This window comes from Rattus norvegicus, chromosome 7, assembly GCF_036323735.1.
Source record: "Rattus norvegicus strain BN/NHsdMcwi chromosome 7, GRCr8, whole genome shotgun sequence".
Classification (NCBI taxonomy): domain Eukaryota; kingdom Metazoa; phylum Chordata; class Mammalia; order Rodentia; family Muridae; genus Rattus; species Rattus norvegicus.
In genome coordinates, this window is record NC_086025.1 from 124,412,804 (window position 1) to 124,433,071 (window position 20,268).

Consider the following 20,268-nt stretch of genomic DNA (forward strand, 5'->3'; position numbering starts at 1 on the left):
AGTTATGTTTTAACTATAACATGTTAAGTGACATCTAGAATTTTCCATTTGTGGGGGCAAGTTGGCACCCAGAAAGTTGTGGGTTTCTTAGCGTTTCAGATCCCAAATGTTTGCTTGGGAATATTCAACCAGTAGCAAAACTACACACATCTCAAGTATTGTTGCCGACATAAAATTCTTATGTTCTCAAACCCATTGTTGAGGCCGAGGCCTTTGCTTCATAATCCAATCTAGAGCGAAGCCAAGGCAGCTTGTTGTTCGAATGAGTCATTTATATTTGTTAAGCACATTTAATTAATTTAATTTCTAAGTGAAGTATTTCTGGATCTATTCCAACTTTGATTTTTTTTTGTCAGCAAAGCTCTCCTGCTATTAAGAAAAAATGCTATTCAGTCAAGGTCGGGAAAACTAAAGGAAAGGAAGAAAAGAAAGAACATGTCTACAGCCCAGGTTGCTGGTTCGAAATGGGGTGAGCTTCTCTTTACTGTTCCTGACAAGCATGGTGAATGGGAAAAAGCAGGAGACCCTGTCTCCAAATAGCACTCTAACACTAATACCCAGGGAGATAAGCATCATTCTTGGTGTCATGGTTGATAATGTCTCTTTATCCCAGATTTGTGAGACTGACCCATGAGGCTCCTGAAGTTTCCTCGGTGTGCGTGTTGTTGTGAGGAAAGGCACAGGCCTGTGGCCATCGCATGACGGCTCACAACAGAAGGGATCCACTGTGGGATCACAAAAGTGTTCCCATCACTTCCTGTTTCCTGTGCATGTTTTGCACACATGTTCATGTTCTAAAAGCAGACCAGGAGGGCCAGTCCTACCTTGGACATCCAAAAAACACTGTAGCCACTTAATAGAATGAAGACAGGAAATGCAAGTGGTGTTGGGGGAAGTGGAAACGGAAGTTGGAGAGGCACTTGCCCCATGCCTGGGTCCAGTGACGCGGTGCCCTTGCTTCTGTGGCTGTGTGTATGCATTGTGATTGGAGAGTTCAGTGTGCTTTCCCTCGTGCTGTCACCACAACCTTAGAAATATTCTAAAAGCAGACCAGGATAGCCAGTCTTACATTGGACATCCAGAAGAATAGAAAGCTTATCATCTATTAAGTATACAGCTTTAACTTTAGTGTGTGTGTGTGTGTGTGTGTGTGTGTGTGTGTGTGTATTTCCCTTCCTGTGTCCATGATCCCTGCTCCTGCTGCTGTTCATAGCCTGTTTCCATTTGTCCTTTCATTTTGTGCCAGCCTCCCGAGGAATCACCTTGCAGTGAATATTCTACTTAGAACTTTCTACATGCTCTGTTGACAGCTGGCTTGAGGTAAGCATTGGCAGTAAGAGAACTCTGACTTTAGGATTGGGAATAGAGTCCTGCTCTAATGACAGTAACTGTGGACGTGCATAACCGTGGCTTCTCACTCTGTACCATCCCTTCATTTAAAGAGAAACCATTGGGCTAAAAGGAGGAGGCTGCCATTTGCCTACGCGCCCAAAGCACCCTTTTGCTCTTTTCAATTTTCTGTCTTCTCAAGGGGGCAAAAAACAAACTCCTATCTTCCACTGTGTGAGATGGATTGATTCTCTGTTTATAGAAGCACCCAGAAAGGTAGATTATAATTCCTTAGAAGACTCAAGCTATTAATAATCCCAGGTAGAACACAGTGTACCTCTCTACCATCTGTCTTCTTCCTCAAAGGCAGACACATTTGGTAGGGGTGGCTCATTGACTGATTGTCATAAGATATAATCATCAGTATCATAACAAATTTAGCATAAATCATGCTGTTGTGCCAGGAAGTGTTCATGAACCCCAAAAGCCCACCAAGAAACTGATCCCAATGCAATTGCATTAGGGTCTTTTTATGACAAGCTCAAGTTGGGCCACACCACCTCTGGAGAAACAGAACTGGGAGGGGCAGCCTAAAGCTTAGTTTCAGGCAAGCATTTATGGAGACATGAAGAGGGTATCTAGCCTGGCATACATAGGACTGGGGAGGCATAATGGCTGGTGCTAAGAGCCAAACCATAAACTTAGCTTCTGCTTTTCCTCCTAACTGGTGGTTGTTAGGAAGTGACATGTCAGGGGCAGGCTTGTAACTTGGAGGTGCAAATTTGTTGGGGAATAACCTGGAAACTGGTGCTCGGTACTGGCCTGTTAGTTAAATTGAGTTCAACCTTAGGTCAGGTTTTCTAAGACAGAGTCTGAACCCAAAAGGTCTCTCAACACAGTGGTACTGTTATATTTCACTAGACCAATCACTTTTTGCATTATGTTTTCCTTTTAGTTTCTGAGACATATGAAACAGCTCATATGAGATGGAGTCCACAGCTCTGTTATGGTGGGAAAGCCAGGACTCCAGTCCTGCTCTTCCTTCTCTTCTTGGAATACAGAATATTCTACATGCATTTTTGAATATGCATGCTTGAAATTATGAAGTAATTGGATGATATTAGAAAACTGGTTCTTCCCAAAGTTAAACATCGTGTCTAAAGTTCAGAGAAACAAGAAGTCCTCTGTCCAAAAGAGTTAAAGATGAGTAAATAGGCTCTGGTATAAAAATCAAGCAACTTATCATGTAAGTCAGATGTTCAGACAGACAAACAGACATGTGTGCAAACAGCAGAGGTGGAAGATGGCTTCAAGAAGGACATTTATTTCCATGACTAATTATAGGATAATTATCAGGCTAAGAGGATGGAATAATGTATCCCATGAGAGAGAAGAGACAGAAAATATTTTCTGAAACTGGTTGTGTCTGAAACTGGAGGAAGAACTTTCTGTGTTACCCTCCATTTGGGTTCTGTGAACGTTTCTTGGTCAGGAAGAAAATATTTCAAAATTGAAACCCACACAGACTTCAGGGTGGAGTTAAAACTTGTAAAAGGGACATCAATGTCTATATTTTATCAAGCTTGGGCTCAAATGCTGAAGTGCATTGCTAACTTTACTTCTCACGTGGGAGAAAGAAACCAGAGGGGGAAATAATGATGAAATATCCATGAAACAGAACCCCAAATTAATAAAAAAATTCATTTAAAACCAAGGGGAATAGAATTAATACTTCTAGCTAAATCTCACAAAACTTAATTATTGAGCTATATTTCAGACAGTGTTTCAAACTGGAAATAAAGGTGTGAAATATATTGAATCTTAAGAACTGTGAGAAAATACTCCCCCACACACGTACACTCACAGCTACACACACACACGTACACACACACACACACACACACACACACAGAAGCACATACACACCCACATACCCATATATACACCTTCATGCCCAAACAAACACATACACAGAGCACACATTTATTCAAACACACTGCACACATATATTACACACACACACACACACACCAGACATATACATACACACACATGTGCATATGTAACATGCATGTAAATGCACACAGGTGTGGGGCGGGAGGCTTTGAAAGGTACCCTGATACCTGGTCGAGATAGGTCGAATTCCCAGGAGTCCCTAAGGGGTGGCAGGAGCATTTCCAGTCTCCCAGGAGATCAGGCTCTTCTCAGGTAGCTACATCCTCCCCAAACCCCCATAGAGAGGTTTGAGACAGATCAGCCATGCAGGGCAATGCCACAAGTCCCTACTGCATGGGTGAGGATATGACCACAGGTCATGTAGGCTCAAGACAGATCAGTCTTAGAGACAGGGCCACGCCCCTAAATATGTAGATGAGGTCTTCCCAAGCTCTCAGGCCAAACCAATAGGAAGTACCTGCTGTCAGACACTGACCTGTCCCAAAACTGTATATTAGAATCCTATTTAGAGGGATTAAAGTGTGCAGGAATTACTTCATTGTCTGAGAGCTTCTGTCTTAAGAGCTGTAACACTGACGCTTGGGGAAGAGATCTGCTCTCCAGAATCAGAAGCTCTCCTACATCCCTCAGCCTGGCCCAAACGGGAGCAGCAAGCAGTGGAAATAGAGGCAGAGCAGCACCAGCAGTGGAGGTTGTGAAAGCAGTTCCCCCTCCCTGCTTGAGTTCTCTCCCCTTCACCTGAACTTTAACACCTAGCTGGACCAGAGAACTCTGTGGAAAGCCTCCAGTATGGAGGCCTACACGCAGGAACACACAGGCACACACACACACACACACACACACACACACACACACACGCTGCATACACACAGACACACATACTGAGCTTAGAAAGCATTGGAAAAAACACACATCATGAGAGTCCCTGACTTATCATGGAGGCCATGCTGCACTGTAGTCATCCCAGAGCTGATTTACAAGTTGCATGAGCTCCAAATAAAAGTGTCAGAAGTATAGAGAGAAGTGCCAGTTATTGGCTCTATGGCACAGATTTCATGTCCAAATCTCTAGCTGCTAAATAGGGACATCTTATTAACATGTTCAAGAAGCTGAGTAGACTCTTTGTACCCACTGGACCTGGTCTACATTCAAACATCATTTAAAATGCTTCAAACCACTGTTTAAAATCATTTTGAAATTTTGCTATTTTTCAGAATTAAGCATCAAATACGTTCTCTGGCAGATTATAGCTTTTACCACGTAGAGTTAATGGTGAGCGGGCTGCATCACGTGTGCTAATGGCACTCATAAATCACAGCGAGTACCAGGACAGCATTAGCCCTGCATTTCTAAGAAAAGACAAAGGATTTAGAAAAACGAATGTTTAATTAAAGACTGGAAACTGTAGTCAGCACAATTTACACTGGATATCACAAATGGGTGAAGACAGTCATTACATCAGCGTTTGGACACACACTGTCATAAGCCAAAACCCATCAATTAGAATTGGCTCTGTGATTTCTACTTAAAAGTACCACAAAAAAAGAATGGAGCACATTTCCTTGTTTTCTATGCTGTTAAACTTGTCAAGATAAAAAAAAATGCTCACAGATAGAGAATAAATTGTGATGGTGGAATCACGTAGGATATTCATACAGGGCTGTTAACTGCCTCTGCATTATTTGAGAGCTTGGCGCTTGCTTTTTTACAGTCCTATGTCATTACCACGTAGGAAGAAGGATATGTCTCAGCGTGACGGCAGGCTGGAGGAGTAAAATCAGAACAAACCCAGACACGAGGCTCTGTATGGACCTTCAGAGGACCAAAAAGGTCAGAAAAAAAAAAAAAGAAGTTATGTTGGCAGAAGGAAATACCAAAAACATAGGAAGGAAGTTGCAGTCTGACAGGTGTGGACAATTAATGTCAAGTTCACAAAGAATATGGTTGCAGTCTACTAGGACCCTGGGTCCTAATCTTTGTTTTAATTTCTCTTTAATTAAGAAGTGTATGTGTGTGGCAATCTTGGTGGCTGGGCACATACATGCCGAGGTGTATATTGTGTGTGGACAACAAAGTGGGATTGGTTTTAATTACCTTCTTTATATGGGTCCCTTGGTTTGCTCAGCAAATGCCTCTACTTACTGAGCCATCCTGCCAGCCCTGCTAATCTAATCTTTGATACTAAAAACCACTTCAAGCCATTACACCCTTCCCAAGTTGTTCCTAAATACTTAAGCATGCTAAGTAACTTTAAAGGATAATGTCATCAATCTCAAACAGAAATAAATACTTCGATTAAATTTTGCTGTACAGAAAACCCATTTTTCCAGTGACCAACTTTAAGTAGCTGGAAGAAAAACTTCTAGAATATGACTTTTTCAAGATCTGTGTCCCAGAAAACACAACTGTATTCTTTGTCCATGCGATGGCTCTATGGTGATGTGGTGAAGGCTTTTATATTTAATTGTGAGTGTGTTTAACGTGAATTTACATTGGCCTTTCTTAAAGACATTAGTACCAAAACAGTTCTTTTTCCTGCTTAAATTTTTTTTATCATACAATATGTTTTGAGCATGTTTCCCCTCCTCCAATTCCTCCCAGATCCTTCCCACCTTCCTCCCAACCAAACTTCATGAGCTTTGTCTCTCTCTCCAAAACAAACAAACAAACAAACAAAAAACCAAAACAAACGATAAAAGAAAATACATTGAATACCAAAATTCCAAAACAAACACACACAAACACACACACACACACACACACGCACACACAACAACAATTCGACAACAACAATAACCCTATGGAGTCTCTCAACACTCAGGGATCTGTGTGTTAGAGGAGGCAGGAAGACTGTAAGAGCCCAGGTAATAGATGAACCGACACAGCAGAACCAATGGACATGAACTCAGAGACTGGGACAGGATGTGCAGCTCTAAAATGGTTCTTAACAATGAACGAAACACGCCAAACGGTTTGCAGGTTCAGTCCACTTATCCCTCAAAACAGTTAAAAGTGGGAAACGGACTTGTTGGTCTTTCCTGCATCTCCAAATGTTCATAGCCATTATAATTTACTTTATTAGTGACCTTATATTGCATGATAACGCATAGCCCTGAAAAGACGCATAGCCCTGAAAAATGCGAGCAAGTGCGTTCCCATAATCCCCAGCAGCGTAAACTTTCCCACAATCCCCAGCAGCATAAACTTTCCCATAACCCCCGGCAGTGTAAACTTTCCCACAATCCCCGGCCCTGTTACTCAGCCATGCTTAGCTTCTTTGTACAGTTCTGAGGCTTCTCCACCCAGTTTACTGTTGTGTACTCTCTGTTATTACTACGCACAATTCAGATTCTCCCTTTGGTTCCTAGCTCTTTTTCTTTTTATCTTTCATCAGCCTTTTGCTTTTACTTCTTACTCTCTAAAATCTGCGGACAGAGACAATATCCCAGTCTTCTTGCACATCATCTCCACTCCGGTTTTTTTCTCAGCTGATCTAATATCTACCAGGTCCCTTCCATTCTTAATCTCTGTGACTAATATTCTAGTATGCACCATTTTACCCTTCTTTATCTTGCAAGAGCTATGAGTGTTAAAAGGGCAGTTGTTTTTAAACTGGACAGTGTGCTATTTACTGTTTCAGAGGTGGTTCAGCAGTTTGGAGCACTGGATGGTCATCTGGGGATACAGGTTTGATTCCCAGCACCCATATGGTGGTTCATAACCATCTGTAACAGCAGTTGCAGGGGATTTAACACACTACTCCAGTCTCTGAGGGCACCATTCACATAAGTGGTGCATAGACATACATGCAGGCAAAATACCTATACCCGTAAAATAACAAACAATAAAAAATAAAACAATTTGGCAGCTCTCTGCTCCCAGACCCGGTGAGAGAGAGACCCAACCGCCTGGTCAGGTGGGCACTCCTGAGGCTGCAGAGCGGAAGAGACCACCAACACTGCTCACCCCTGCCCACATCCCTGGCCCAAGAGGAAACTGTATAAGGCCTCTGGGCTCCCGTGGGGGAGGGCCCAGGAGCGGCAGGACCCCTGCCGGAGACACCGCCGGACCCTGAAGGAAACAGACCGGATAAACAGTTCTCTGCACCCAAATCCCGTGGGAGGGAGAGCTAAACCTTCAGAGAGGCAGACAGGCCTGGGAAACCAGAAGAGACTGCTCCCTGCACACACATCTCGGACGCCAGAGGAAAAAGCCAAAGACCATCTGGAACCCTGGTGCACTGAAGCTCCCGGAAGGGGCGGCACAGGTCTTCCTGGTTGCTGCCGCTGCAGAGAGCCCCTGGACAGCACCCCACGAGCAAACCTGAGCCTCGGGACCACAGGTAAGACCAAATTTTCTGCTGCAAGAAAGCTGCCTGGTGAACTCAAGACACAGGCCCACAGGAAGAGCTGAAGACCTGTAGAGAGGAAAAACTACACGCCCGAAAGCAGAACACTCTGTCCCCATAACTGTCTGAAAGAGAGGAAAACAGGTCTACAGCACTCCTGACACACAGGCTTATAGGACAGTCTAGCCACTGTCAGAAATAGCAGAACAAAGTAACACTAGAGATAATCTGATGGCGAGAGGCAAGCGCAGGAACCCAAGCAACAGAAACCAAGACTACATGCCATCATCGGAGCCCAATTCTCCCACCAAAACAAACATGGAATATCCAAACACACCAGAAAAGCAAGATCTAGTTTCAAAATCATATTTGATCATGATGCTGGAGGACTTCAGGAAAGACCTGAACACACTTAGGGAAGCACAGGAAAACATTAATAAACAAGTAAAAGCCTACAGAGAGGAATCGCAAAAATCCCTGAAAGAATTCCAGGAAAACACAATCAAACAGTTGAAGGAATTAAAAATGGAAATAGAAGCAATCAAGAAAGAACACATGGAAACAACCCTGGATATAGAAAACCAAAAGAAGAGACAAGGAGCTGTAGATACAAGCTTCACCAACAGAATACAAGAGATGGAAGAGAGAATCTCAGGAGCAGAAGATTCCATAGAAATCATTGACTCAACTGTCAAAGATAATGTAAAGCGGAAAAAGCTACTGGTCCAAAACATACAGGAAATCCAGGACTCAATGAGAAGATCAAACCTAAGGATAATAGGTATAGAAGAGAGTGAAGACTCCCAGCTCAAAGGACCAGTAAATATCTTCAACAAAATCATAGAAGAAAACTTCCCTAACCTAAAAAAAGAGATACCCATAGACATACAGGAAGCCTACAGAACTCCAAATAGATTGGACCAGAAAAGAAACACCTCCCGTCACATAATTGTCAAAACACCAAACGCACAAAATAAAGAAAGAATATTAAAAGCAGTAAGGGAAAAAGGTCAAGTAACATATAAAGGGAGACCTATCAGAATCACACCAGACTTCTCGCCAGAAACTATGAAGGCCAGAAGATCCTGGACTGATGTTATACAGACCCTAAGAGAACACAAATGCCAGCCCAGATTACTGTATCCAGCAAAACTCTCAATTAACATTGATGGAGAAACCAAGATATTCCATGACAAAACCAAATTTACACAATATCTTTCTACAAATCCAGCACTACAAAGGATAATAAATGGTAAAGCCCAACATAAGGAGGCAAGCTATACCCTAGAAGAAGCAAGAAACTAATCGTCTTGGCAACAAAACAAAGAGAATGAAAGCACACAAACATAACCTCACATCAAATATGAATATAACGGGAAGCAATAATCACTATTCCTTAATATCTCTCAATATCAATGGCCTCAACTCCCCAATAAAAAGACATAGATTAACAAACTGGATACGCAACGAGGACCCTGCATTCTGCTGCCTACAGGAAACACACCTCAGAGACAAAGACAGACACTACCTCAGAGTGAAAGGCTGGAAAACAACTTTCCAAGCAAATGGTCAGAAGAAGCAAGCTGGAGTAGCCATTCTAATATCAAATAAAATCAATTTCCAACTAAAAGTCATCAAAAAAGATAAGGAAGGACACTTCATATTCATCAAAGGAAAAATCAACCAAGATGAACTCTCAATCCTAAATATCTATGCCCCAAATACAAGGGCACCTACATATGTAAAAGAAACCTTACTAAAGCTCAAAACACACATTGCACCTCACACAATAATAGTGGGAGATTTCAACACCCCACTCTCATCAATGGACAGATCATGGAAACAGAAATTAAACAGTGATGTAGACAGACTAAGAGAAGTCATGAGCCAAATGGACTTAACGGATATTTATAGAACATTCTATCCTAAAGCAAAAGGATATACCTTCTTCTCAGCTCCTCATGGTACTTTCTCCAAAATTGACCATATAATTGGTCAAAAAACGGGCCTCAACAGGTACAGAAAGATAGAAATAATCCCATGCGTGCTATCGGACCACCACGGCCTAAAACTGGTCTTCAATAACAATAAGGGAAGAATGCCCACATATACGTGGAAATTGAACAATGCTCTACTCAATGATAACCTGGTCAAGGAAGAAATAAAGAAAGAAATTAAAAACTTTTTAGAATTTAATGAAAATGAAGATACAACATACTCAAACTTATGGGACACAATGAAAGCTGTGCTAAGAGGAAAACTCATAGCGCTGAGTGCCTGCAGAAAGAAACAGGAAAGAGCATATGTCAGCAGCTTGACAGCACACCTAAAAGCTCTAGAACAAAAAGAAGCAAATACACCCAGGAGGAGTAGAAGGCAGGAAATAATCAAACTCAGAGCTGAAATCAACCAAGTAGAAACAAAAAGGACCATAGAAAGAATCAACAGAACCAAAAGTTGGTTCTTTGAGAAAATCAACAAGATAGATAAACCCTTAGCCAGACTAACGAGAGGACACAGAGAGTGTGTCCAAATTAACAAAATCAGAAATGAAAAGGGAGACATAACTACAGATTCGGAGGAAATTCAAAAAATCATCAGATCTTACTATAAAAACCTATATTCAACAAAATTTGAAAATCTTCAGGAAATGGACAATTTCCTAGACAGATACCAGGTATCGAAGTTAAATCAGGAACAGATAAACCAGTTAAACAACCCCATAACTCCTAAGGAAATAGAAGCAGTCATTAAAGGTCTCCCAACCAAAAAGAGCCCAGGTCCAGACGGGTTTAGTGCAGAATTCTATCAAACCTTCATAGAAGACCTCATACCAATATTATCCAAACTATTCCACAAAATTGAAACAGATGGAGCCCTACCGAATTCCTTCTATGAAGCCACAATTACTCTTATACCTAAACCACACAAAGACACAACAAAGAAAGAGAACTTCAGACCAATTTCCCTTATGAATATCGACGCAAAAATACTCAATAAAATTCTGGCAAACCGAATTCAAGAGCACATCAAAACAATCATCCACCATGATCAAGTAGGCTTCATCCCAGGCATGCAGGGATGGTTTAATATACGGAAAACCATCAACGTGATCCATTATATAAACAAACTGAAAGAACAGAACCACATGATCATTTCATTAGATGCTGAGAAAGCATTTGACAAAATTCAACACCCCTTCATGATAAAAGTCCTGGAAAGAATAGGAATTCAAGGCCCATACCTAAACATAGTAAAAGCCATATACAGCAAACCAGTTGCTAACATTAAACTAAATGGAGAGAAACTTGAAGCAATCCCACTAAAATCAGGGACTAGACAAGGCTGCCCACTCTCTCCCTACTTATTCAATATAGTTCTTGAAGTTCTAGCCAGAGCAATCAGACAACAAAAGGAGATCAAAGGGATACAGATCGGAAAAGAAGAGGTCAAAATATCACTATTTGCAGATGACATGATAGTATATTTAAGTGATCCCAAAAGTTCCACCAGAGAACTACTAAAGCTGATAAACAACTTCAGCAAAGTGGCTGGGTATAAAATTAACTCAAATAAATCAGTTGCCTTCCTCTATACAAAAGAGAAACAAGCCGAGAAAGAAATTAGGGAAACGACACCCTTCATAATAGACCCAAATAATATAAAGTACCTCGGTGTGACTTTAACCAAGCAAGTAAAAGATCTGTACAATAAGAACTTCAAGACACTGAGGAAAGAAATTGAAGAAGACCTCAGAAGATGGAAAGATCTCCCATGCTCATGGATTGGCAGGATTAATATGGTAAAAATGGCCATTTTACCAAAAGCAATCTACAGATTCAATGCAATCCCCATCAAAATACCAATCCAATTCTTCAAAGAGTTAGACAGAACAATTTGCAAATTCATCTGGAATAACAAAAAACCCAGGATAGCTAAAGCTATCCTCAACAATAAAAGGACTTCAGGGGGAATCACTATCCCTGAACTCAAGCAGTATTACAGAGCAATAGTGATAAAAACTGCATGGTATTGGTACAGAGACAGACAGATAGACCAATGGAATAGAATTGAAGACCCAGAAATGAACCCACACACCTATGGTCACTTGATTTTTGACAAAGGAGCCAAAACCATCCAATGGAAAAAAGATAGTATTTTCAGCAAATGGTGCTGGTTCAACTGGAGGGCAACATGTAGAAGAATGCAGATCGATCCATCCTTATCACCCTGTACAAAGCTTAAGTCCAAGTGGATCAAGGACCTCCACATCAAACCAGACACACTCAAACTAATAGAAGAAAAACTAGGGAAGCATCTGGAACATATGGGCACTGGAAAAAATTTCCTGAACAAAACACCAATGGCTTATGCTCTAAGATCAAGAATCGACAAATGGGATCTCATAAAACTGCAAAGCTTCTGTAAGGCAAAGGACACTGTGGTTAGGACAAAACGGCAACCAACAGATTGGGAAAAGATCTTTACCAATCCTACAACAGATAGAGGCCTTATATCCAAAATATACAAAGAACTCAAGAAGTTAGACCGCAGGGAAACAAATAACCCTATTAAAAATGGGGTTCAGAGCTAAACAAAGAATTCACAGCTGAGGAATGCCGAATGGCTGAGAAACACCTAAAGAAATGTTCAACATCTTTAGTCATAAGGGAAATGCAAATCAAAACAACCCTGAGATTTCACCTCACACCAGTGCGATTGGCTAAGATCAAAAACTCAGGTGACAGCAGATGCTGGCGAGGATGTGGAGAAAGAGGAACACTCCTCCATTGTTGGTGGGATTGCAGACTGGTAAAACCATTCTGGAAATCAGTCTGGAGGTTCCTCAGAAAATTGGACATTGAACTGCCTGATGATCCAGCTATACCTCTCTTGGGCATATACCCAAAAGATGCCTCAACATATAAAAGAGACACGTGCTCCACTATGTTCATCGCAGCCTTATTTATAATAGCCAGAAGCTGGAAAGAACCCAGATGCCCTTCAACAGAGGAATGGATACAGAAAATGTGGTACATCTACACAATGGAATATTACTCAGCTATCAAAAACAACGAGTTCATGAAATTCGTAGGCAAATGGTTGGAACTGGAAAATATCATCCTGAGTGAGCTAACCCAATCACAGAAAGACATACATGGTATGCACTCATTGATAAGTGGCTATTAGCCCAAATGCTTGAATTACCCTAGATCCCTAGAACAAACGAAACTCAAGACGGATGATCAAAATGTGAATGCTTCACTCCTTCTTTAAATGAGGAAAAAGAATACCCTTGGCAGGGAAGGGAGAGGCAAAGATTAAAACAGAGACTGAAGGAACACCCATTCAGAGCCTGCCCCACATGTGGCCCATACATATACAGCCACCCAATTAGACAAGATGGATGAAGCAAAGAAGTGCAGACCGACAGGAGCCGGATGTAGATCGCTCCTGAGAGACACAGCCAGAATACAGCAAATATAGAGGCGAATGCCAGCAGCAAACCACTGAACTGAGAATAGGTCCCCTATTGAAGGAATCAGAGAAAGAACTGGAAGAGCTTGAAGGGGCTCGAGACCCCAAAAGTACAACAATGCCAAGCAACCAGAGCTTCCAGGGACTAAGCCACTACCTAAAGACTATACATGGACTGACCCTGGACTCTGACCCCATAGGTAGCAATGAATATCCTAGTAAGAGCACCAGTGGAAGGGGAAGCCCTGGGTCCTGCTAAGACTGAACCCCCAGTGAACTAGTCTATGGGGGGAGGGTGGCAATGGGGGGAGGGTTGGGAGGGGAACACCCATAAGGAAGGGGAGGGGGGAGGGGGATGTTTGCCCGGAAACCGGGAAAGGGAATAACACTCGAAATGTATATAAGAAATACTCAAGTTAATAAAAAAAATGCAAAAAAAAATAAAACAATTTAAAATGGGCACATAGTTGCCAGAGGATGGGGAGGGGGATACCCAAGGAAGATCTCCACCCTCTTAGAGGAGAGGGGGATTGGGAGTGGCGGTGATCAGGATATAAAGTGAATAAATAGATACATTAATGGAAAAATGGGCACATCATAGGTTCCATAGACAGTTTTAAGATACACAGATAGCTGAAATAGTTTCTCATATTGTACCTGACATTACAACGGAATAAAGCTAGGAATAAAGCTGAGAAACAGCAGGATATGTACAAATTTGAAGAATAAAAAATACTAGGGAAATTAATCGGAGAGATTAATAGATGGTAGACTATCCGGAGAACTGAGTGAAAATGAAAACACACCATTCCAAACCTAAAGTAAGTACAATAATAAGATGGGTGTTTGTAGCCACAGGGGCCTGTGTGAAGAAAAAAAAGGAAACACAGAGACCTTAAATAAATTACACACAAACAACATATCCTCCGAGTTTATGAAAAGAGAGCAAACCAAAACCCAAATTAGACAATGGAAAGAAATAAATATTGGGGCAGAAATTAATTAATTGGAAAGAACCAAACACAATACATGAATCAATGAGAAAAAAAAAGAGTTGGATCTTTGATAAGACAAACAAGGTCAGTAGTACTTAGTCAAGTGAGCAAAGAATCAGAAAGCTTACGTTCACAGAGTAAAGGCTGTGAAGGGAGCCGTGACAGCAGACCCAGTAAAACACAGAGGACCATTTGTACATATTTCTAAAGCTTATGTTTCATCGAATTGGAAAATGGAAAAGGATGTCTTTCTAGATGGACCAAAATTAAATCACCACGAAATACACAGATTGAGCAAATCTAAAAGCAACAAACTGAAGAATACAAGAAATCTCCCAACTAAAAAAAAGTCTACTGCTAAATTCAACCAGACCTATATAGGATAATTGAGAACAATGCTTCGAAAGCTATTTTTCCTCTGAAATACAGAGGAAAAAGGACATGCTACACCACTTCTAAAAAGCCAATATTACCCAAGTACCAAATCCAGAATAAGACACGACAGAAAAAAGGAAGAAAATTACAGAAGAATTGTTCTGATTTACAAAAATAACCAATACAATACTTACAAAAAGCATTCAAGTACACATCAAACACTTCATCATAATCAAGTCAGTTTCATCCCGGTGATACGTGGATGGCTCAACACATTTATATAAATAAATAGTGAATCACACAGATGGACCCAAGGACAGAAATCACATGATCATTTCTCTGTACACTGCTAGAGGAAAAAGGATGGGGAAAACACGACAGTATCCACACAGGTAAGCACTTTGTTGCTTACTCAAAAAGTTGCTCAAAAAGAGAGACGTACAGTAGACAAATGAGTCCTGATGATGTTCAAAAGCTTCTACTCAGGAAAGGAAAGAGGTGCAGACAGAACATACAGAGATGGAGAGGAACTTTGCTATTTGTATATCTGGCAAAGGACTGGCATGTAGCATGTACAATGAACTAAGGAAACTGAAGAAGAGGAAGAGGAGGGAGAAGAAGAAGAAGAGGAAGAAGAAGAGGAGGAGGAGGAGAAGAAGAAGAGGAGGAGGAGGAGGAGAAGAAGAGAAGGAGGAGGAGGAGAAGAAGAAGAGAAGGAGGAGGAGGAGGAGAAGAAGAAGGAGGAGAAGGAGAAGGAGAAGGAGGAGAAGGAGAAGGAGAAGGAGAAGGAGAAGGAGAAGGAGAAGAAGAAGAAGAAGAAGAAGAAGAAGAAGAAGAAGAAGAAGAAGAAGAAGAAGAAGAAGAAGAAGAAGAAGAAGAAGAAGAAGAACAGAACAACCCATCCCAAGTGGATGTGATGGTGAAATGAACAGAAAATTTCAAAAAGTGAAATACAAATGGCCAACACCTGTGAAAAGAGTCTCAACTTTACTAGTTAGAGGAGTGTATTTCTTGGTACCACAATTGGAACTGCTATCAAGAAAAGAAAAATAACAAGAAAACCCTTGCATACAGCTGGGAGTAGCGTAGGCTACCCCGGCCACCATGATAGAAGTCAGCACTGAGGTTTTTCTGAAACCGACAATAGGACCCAACTATACCACTCTCCCAGCACTGTATGTCAATATGTCCCACAGAGACCTTGCAGTGATGTTTACTGGATTGCACTGTGTACAACAGCTAAACTGTGGAACCATCCCGGAAGTTCATGGACAGATATCATTTATATATGCAATGGAATTTGTTCAGCCATAAGAATAATGAGATTATATTGTTTGCAGGAAAATGGATACAACCACAGATTATCATATTAAGTGAATTAACTGAGTCTCAGAGAGACAAATATCACATTATTTTCCCATTTGTGAGTTCTAAATTTTATATAGGTACATGAAATCAAATATATACAGATGAAATGAAAGTAGCCACGAAGCTGTCTGGAAAACAAGGGAATACGGTCAAGACAGGAATGTAGGGGATCCAAGGAAGGAACAGGCTCCAAAATCATTGCACAGTTGCATAAAAATGGGCTGTGTGACTCTGTAGGGTCAACCAAGTTTCAAATATTTGCTTGGACTCTTTAAAAAGTAGCAGGTTGAATAGTTACAAATTAAATGAAACATATAGTAACAATAATGTACCAAACGTAAAACTACCTGTGGATTCCAAGTTTTAACAATGGTAAAACGTACTCAAGGAGAAATCCCTGCATTTATTGTGACAAAGCACTGAGGGAGAGCTCTTTGTCTTCCCTCGGAAGTACTCCTGTCACAATCTTTTCAAGAGAAAGCCAACAGGAATACGTACATGATAGTGTTGATGCCCGAGAGCTGCTGGAACATCTGTAAGCCACATCCCACAGCTAACGCTCGGCGAGTTGGGGGGTAACTCAGCATTCTGCAGATTATAGGTCCAGCTGTTTTTTACAAAAGAGACAGAGAGAGAAAGACACAGCCATTACTTTTAGCTCTCATAGAAATTTTCTGTGAAATTAATACCACTGGACATTTTGAAATAGAATGTTTATAGAAAACTGGGAACCATGTATTCCTTGGAAACCCAACAGTTTTTGGTTGTAATTTCAAAAGTAACACCAGAGAGTTCTGATAGCAACTCATGAGTACTGTTTAGACACACATAACTGAATCTGTCATACAATTATTCTTCCTTGAATTCTCTCCAGTTACAATTATTAATTATGCCTTTTTGCTTTTCTACTTTCTCCACAATTAAATGGGGCTTGAAATGCATTCACGTGGGACCCTTTACAAAGTAACTGGCAAAAAAACCACATGAAATAGCATTATGAAAGAAAAAGGAAGAAAGGAAGGAAGGAAGGAGGGAGGGAGGGAAGGAAGGGAGGGAGGGAGGAAGGCAAGAAGGAAGGAAGAATTCCTTTTCACTCTATTCTGGCATCAAGGAATTTTGGCTTCCTATCAATTGTGGTGATGGATACACTGAGTATTATCAAAATGTAATAAAAATAATTTATATTGTGAATATACACACATATCTATGGGGGTGTTTAAAAACTGAGTTGGTCCTGAAGAGGCATTCAGTGATCATTTTCAAATATTAAAGCACAGGCTAGTGAGATACCTTAACTGGTACAGGCCAGTGGCGACAAGTCTGATGACCCCAAATCTATTCTGAGGACCCACATAACAAAAGGGAAGAAAGAGTGCCTGCAAATTGCCCTCTGACCTCCACATGCACACAACACTGCACACAAACATGCGTGTATGTGTGCACACGAGTGCGCGCGCATGCGCGCGCGCACACACACACACACACACACACACACACACACGCACATACATGCTCCCAAATAAGTACATGTAATAATACATGAATGGGATCTTACATAGCCTAGATCAGATCTGGATAGCTGTGACATCTAAGTCTCCGAGGCCTCTCACAAGGTGACAGGCCTGTGTCACCAAGCATACCTTCTACTGTGAGAAGAGATTGCCTCAGAATACCAGGTAAACATCAACTTGTGCTGGATGCAGCAACCTTGCTGGGCTAGAGATGCCTCATTGGCCCAGAACATCCCTCCTGTTAGAGGAGATGTCCTGTGATTCCCAAGATGCCAATTGTTTAGTTAACGCACTTCCCCGAAGGCCATTCATCATCATCAACCCCAAACTAAGCGAAGGGAAATAAATCCAAGTAAACCTTGCTACTTCAGGAATTTTCTGAGAGTCGCATTTGCAGGAATGGTAAAGAACGTGTGTTGTCTCGATAATAAACGTTAATGTGGGATGTTGAGCCAGAGTACTAATTAGAACTGAATGCTATGGGGCTAAGCCTAGTCTGAGGCCACAAGCACATGATTAAAATCACAAAACGTGACGTCCTGAAAATATTTCTGCCCCTCACTGTTAAGACATCAAAATCGGCCTTTAGGAGCAGTGTTGGTTACTCAAAGCTCAACAGGATGACAACTCATTTAAAAAAGCAGGCTGAGCAAATGGCATCTGCAAAATCGACAGAACAATCCGTTACGTCAGAGAGGCTGCGTGAAAGAAGCAAGGGTCAGCTATCTTACTGTGGCTGTGGTGACATATACATGGCTCGATTGTCTCACAGATGGTGGGCTTCTGTGCAAACACGAATTTCTCTAAATGAACGGTAAAAGAAGGGGTGAGCACAGCTCCACTAAATAGGCCTATTTCCCCCTAAAGTCAAAACATTTGAATAAAGTATCACTTACTCTGTGTATTAGGGATAAACTTTAAATGACAACAAAATCAAACTATTCGAACCTTATCTTGGCCTTTCACAGGTTCATGAATGACATCTATAACAATATATTCAAAATGTTGTGACCACTTCCACTATTGCATTGTATCATGAACTGATAGGCAGGGGAAAAATATAATAGGGGAAAAATATAATAAATTTGGATCGAAGTTTGCCTCGACTTAATAAGAAGAGGTTGACTAGCCCACATTTCTTCTCTTGCTCTTTAGAAAATCTAGATTTTTCTATTTTCTTTTGGTTTGAATTTTCTAAAGATTAAGAAATGCTGGTTCCCTTATTCTACTAGACGCATAAACAAAATCAAAAATCTCCTTTTGTTAAGATCATAAACCTAGTTTTCTACGGCATGAGGCCCGGCTTGACAAGTGAAAACTGCCATTCATCTTTATATCACAGGAGAAGCTTCTCTAACACAAGAGTATATTTAGGTTTTGTAATTAAATGCAATTTGTATATTCAAAAAGTTTATGCTTAATTGTTTCAGAGATTTGTGTCTGGAAATACAGGCATTTCTGTGTGAACATTAAATCTTATGGCCAGCTATAAAAGGTCAGGGGACGAGGTCCCTCAGATATACTCTGCAGTAATGAAGAAGCTGGGGAATCACCATGCCTTGCTCTGTTCCTTCATTTTAAACATCTCAGACCACATTGTGGCCGAATCACTCTTGTCTGATACCAAGGTTGACATGGGCTCTGCAGTTCAGGTAAAAGAGAAAATCCTACTGGCAGCCCTTCCAGTGGTTGCACGAGTGTATGACCTTAGCCTGCTGATTGTTATCTGAGGGCTGGAAAACATACTAGGGTCCTGTTTGTTCTGCATAAACGCTCAGCTTTTGACTTATATTTGCAGCTAAGAAGAAATAAGGGTTTATCAGTTTTACTCCTTTAAACACAAGCGCTAAAACCCAGGCGAAAAGTCCACAAGCAAGAGGCATCTATGCTACCGGGCAATAGTCAGGACAGGAAACAATTCCCTGGATCTTGGGGAATATGTGACCTGGAATGCTGCCAGTTTAGTATTTCAGAAAAGAATCCAATCTAAGCAAAGAGAGTGAAAGCAGGCAGATTGGTTTCAGTGAGGTGGAAAGATACCTTAGAATATAGAAGTGGATGCCGTGCAGGCTGGGGAGAGCACAGGACTAGGGATGGGGGAGATTTAGAGGATGGAGAATTTGGAGTACAATGTCAACCAGTACTAATCAGTGGATATGCAAAAAGAGGCTTTACTAGTGAGGAAGGAATCATACAAGAGACTTGGAGAAATCATTCCAGGACATATCTAGGGCTGGTGAGAGTGGCTGCCCCTAGCAACCAGAGTAAAAATCAGTCATGTTCTTGCATTAAGTAAACTTTTACAAAATTTGAAACTGAACTGCCCCTGACCATCCCCAAACCCCAAGCCTGAAAACCCAGAACAAAAAACTCAGAAGGCCTTTCCTTAATAATAGTTCAAATAAAGACCTGGGTATCATCTAAAAAAGGCTTAAGAGACACTTTTATCTATCTTGTCTGTTGTAATGGTAATGGTTTTGAGACAAGGTTTCCTGGAGCCAAGAAGGGTCAAGAACTACCTAAGGCTAGAGACATTCTTGAATTCATGGTCCTCTTGCTCTCTCAAGTGGCTGGAATTCATGCTTGTGTGAAATATTTCTGGTCTAGGAGACATTGGGGAACCCAACTCTGGGACTTTAGTGTAATAGGCCAGCCTCTAGTGTACATACTCAGCACCTAAAACAACTTGAGAACAAGACTGTTTTCCATCAACTAAAAAGCCTCCCACAGCAAGAGGGTCAACAGAAAGAGGAAATGTGTAGTATCAACAAAAATTAAACCCATAGCTTTCAAAAGACAGGTAATTACAATGTGTAGTGAAGTCTAGTTTGTCGGGAGGACAATCCTAAAGTTCATGTATGTACTAACATTATCAAAATGTCTGAACCTGGGTCTGACCCAACATCCT

General features: G+C 41.1%; 1 protein-coding gene across 1 annotated transcript in view; it reads right to left on the reverse strand.

Annotated features, from left to right (window-relative positions):
• Nucleotides 1–20,268, reverse strand: part of Slc2a13 (solute carrier family 2 member 13) — a 327,266-nt gene that overhangs the window by 133,923 nt on the left and 173,075 nt on the right. The window contains exon 4 of the mRNA NM_133611.2: nucleotides 16,348–16,456. Within this exon, the coding sequence (NP_598295.2) occupies nucleotides 16,348–16,456 (109 nt within the window). The remainder of the gene's footprint in view (nucleotides 1–16,347; nucleotides 16,457–20,268) is intronic.